At 36.1% G+C, this 1,317-nt stretch overlaps 1 protein-coding gene across 5 annotated transcripts in view; it reads right to left on the bottom strand.

Moving 5' to 3' along the window:
- The window catches only part of LOC106523293 (dedicator of cytokinesis protein 3), a gene marked incomplete at its 5' end in the record, with an annotated part of 26,626 nt that overhangs the window by 17,959 nt on the left and 7,350 nt on the right, over positions 1 to 1,317 (bottom strand). For all 5 annotated transcript variants that reach the window (XM_014016675.1, XM_014016682.1, XM_014016688.1 and 2 more), the window contains 1 exon segment: positions 1,158 to 1,306. In XM_014016675.1, coding sequence (XP_013872129.1) covers positions 1,158 to 1,306 — 149 coding nt within the window.

Genomic DNA, 1,317 nt, shown 5'->3' with positions numbered 1-1,317 from the left:
ACATTAAAGTGCCTGTGATGTCAAGTTTTTGTAATACATATGAATGCATTTTTAGAAAGAGGACATTGATAAAATACTGCAAAAGAAATTTCATGTCACTGAGATGAGCAGTTGTTAAGATATTTGCCTGTGAAGAAACAGGAAGTGATGTCAAAGGGGAATGTCTGCATGTGAACAGAGCGTTTCTACAACAACCAACAACACAGACTGCAGAGAAGAATCTGATGTTTCTTAAGGTTATTTTGAGTCACTTTCAGAGAGATGAAGAAGAGTCAGAGTTGAAATAATATTGTTTTGATAAACACAGAGAGAGTTTTCCTTGTTAAAGAGTTCCACTTTGATATCACTTTCTGTTTCACTTTGGCTTAGCCAAGTTTAAAAAAAAACAACAGTTATGGGACAAAATGGATTAAATTGTGTGTATTATTCCAACTTTCTTGAATATAAAGATGTTTTCTTTGACTTTTTGTATTTGAAGAATATGCGTGTCACAGGCACTTTAATACCTACTGCTACACCAGTAAATCYTAACTGAAATGTTTTACTGTGACTGAATGTACAATCAAATAAATGAGCAACAAACAAACCAAACTGATTTGGCCCTCAGTAATTTTGTGGACCTCTGTCAATAAACTTTTTCAGAGTTTTAGTCATYAAACCAGAATAATAGTTTGAGTCAGAAGTCCAGAAAAAAATATTACACAAGTGTGATCAGAACAGCTGAAAAACATCAAAATGGAAGTTTTTACTTGGTAGATACTTATTGTTACAAAATTTATACAAAAATACATTGAGAGCTTCTTAGTTCYTTCATGACTTTTGTTCTCTTGGACATGTGTTTTGCGTTTTTTAGCATTTTGCTAGTCATTTAAACTTTTAGCTTTACCCAGCAAGTTTCAAATTCTTCAGCAAATTTAGGGCTAGGGTTTGTCGGTATCCAGCACTCAGCAGTCACATTGCATTTTTGAAGAAAAAAAAACGGTTATAATTAGTTTCACACACATCATTTATTGCACCTTATTTCTAGCCTTGGTTCTGGATTCACTTCTTTGCATGGTTTTTGGATCAAATAGCACCGATCTTAGATTATTAATATTACACAGAAGTTACATGAATCAGTGCTGCAGAAAATAAAGGTGTAAAAAAACTGCACTTGCCTTCCCCTTGTTGAAGTGATGGAGGATTTTCCGGCTCAGGTTCTCCTTGCGTTGCCACTCACTCTGACAGGGGTAATGGAGGAAATCTCTCAGGGGCCGGTCCTCCCACTGCAGCAGCTCCCAGTACAGCAGCAGGGTGAACGCTGCCTCTGTTGTAAGC

Source organism: Austrofundulus limnaeus, unplaced genomic scaffold (genome assembly GCF_001266775.1).
Source record: "Austrofundulus limnaeus strain Quisiro unplaced genomic scaffold, Austrofundulus_limnaeus-1.0 Scaffold3, whole genome shotgun sequence".
NCBI lineage: Eukaryota > Metazoa > Chordata > Actinopteri > Cyprinodontiformes > Rivulidae > Austrofundulus > Austrofundulus limnaeus.
The sequence above is the reverse complement of the archived record's forward strand: the minus strand, read 5'-3'. Positions and strand labels throughout refer to the sequence as shown.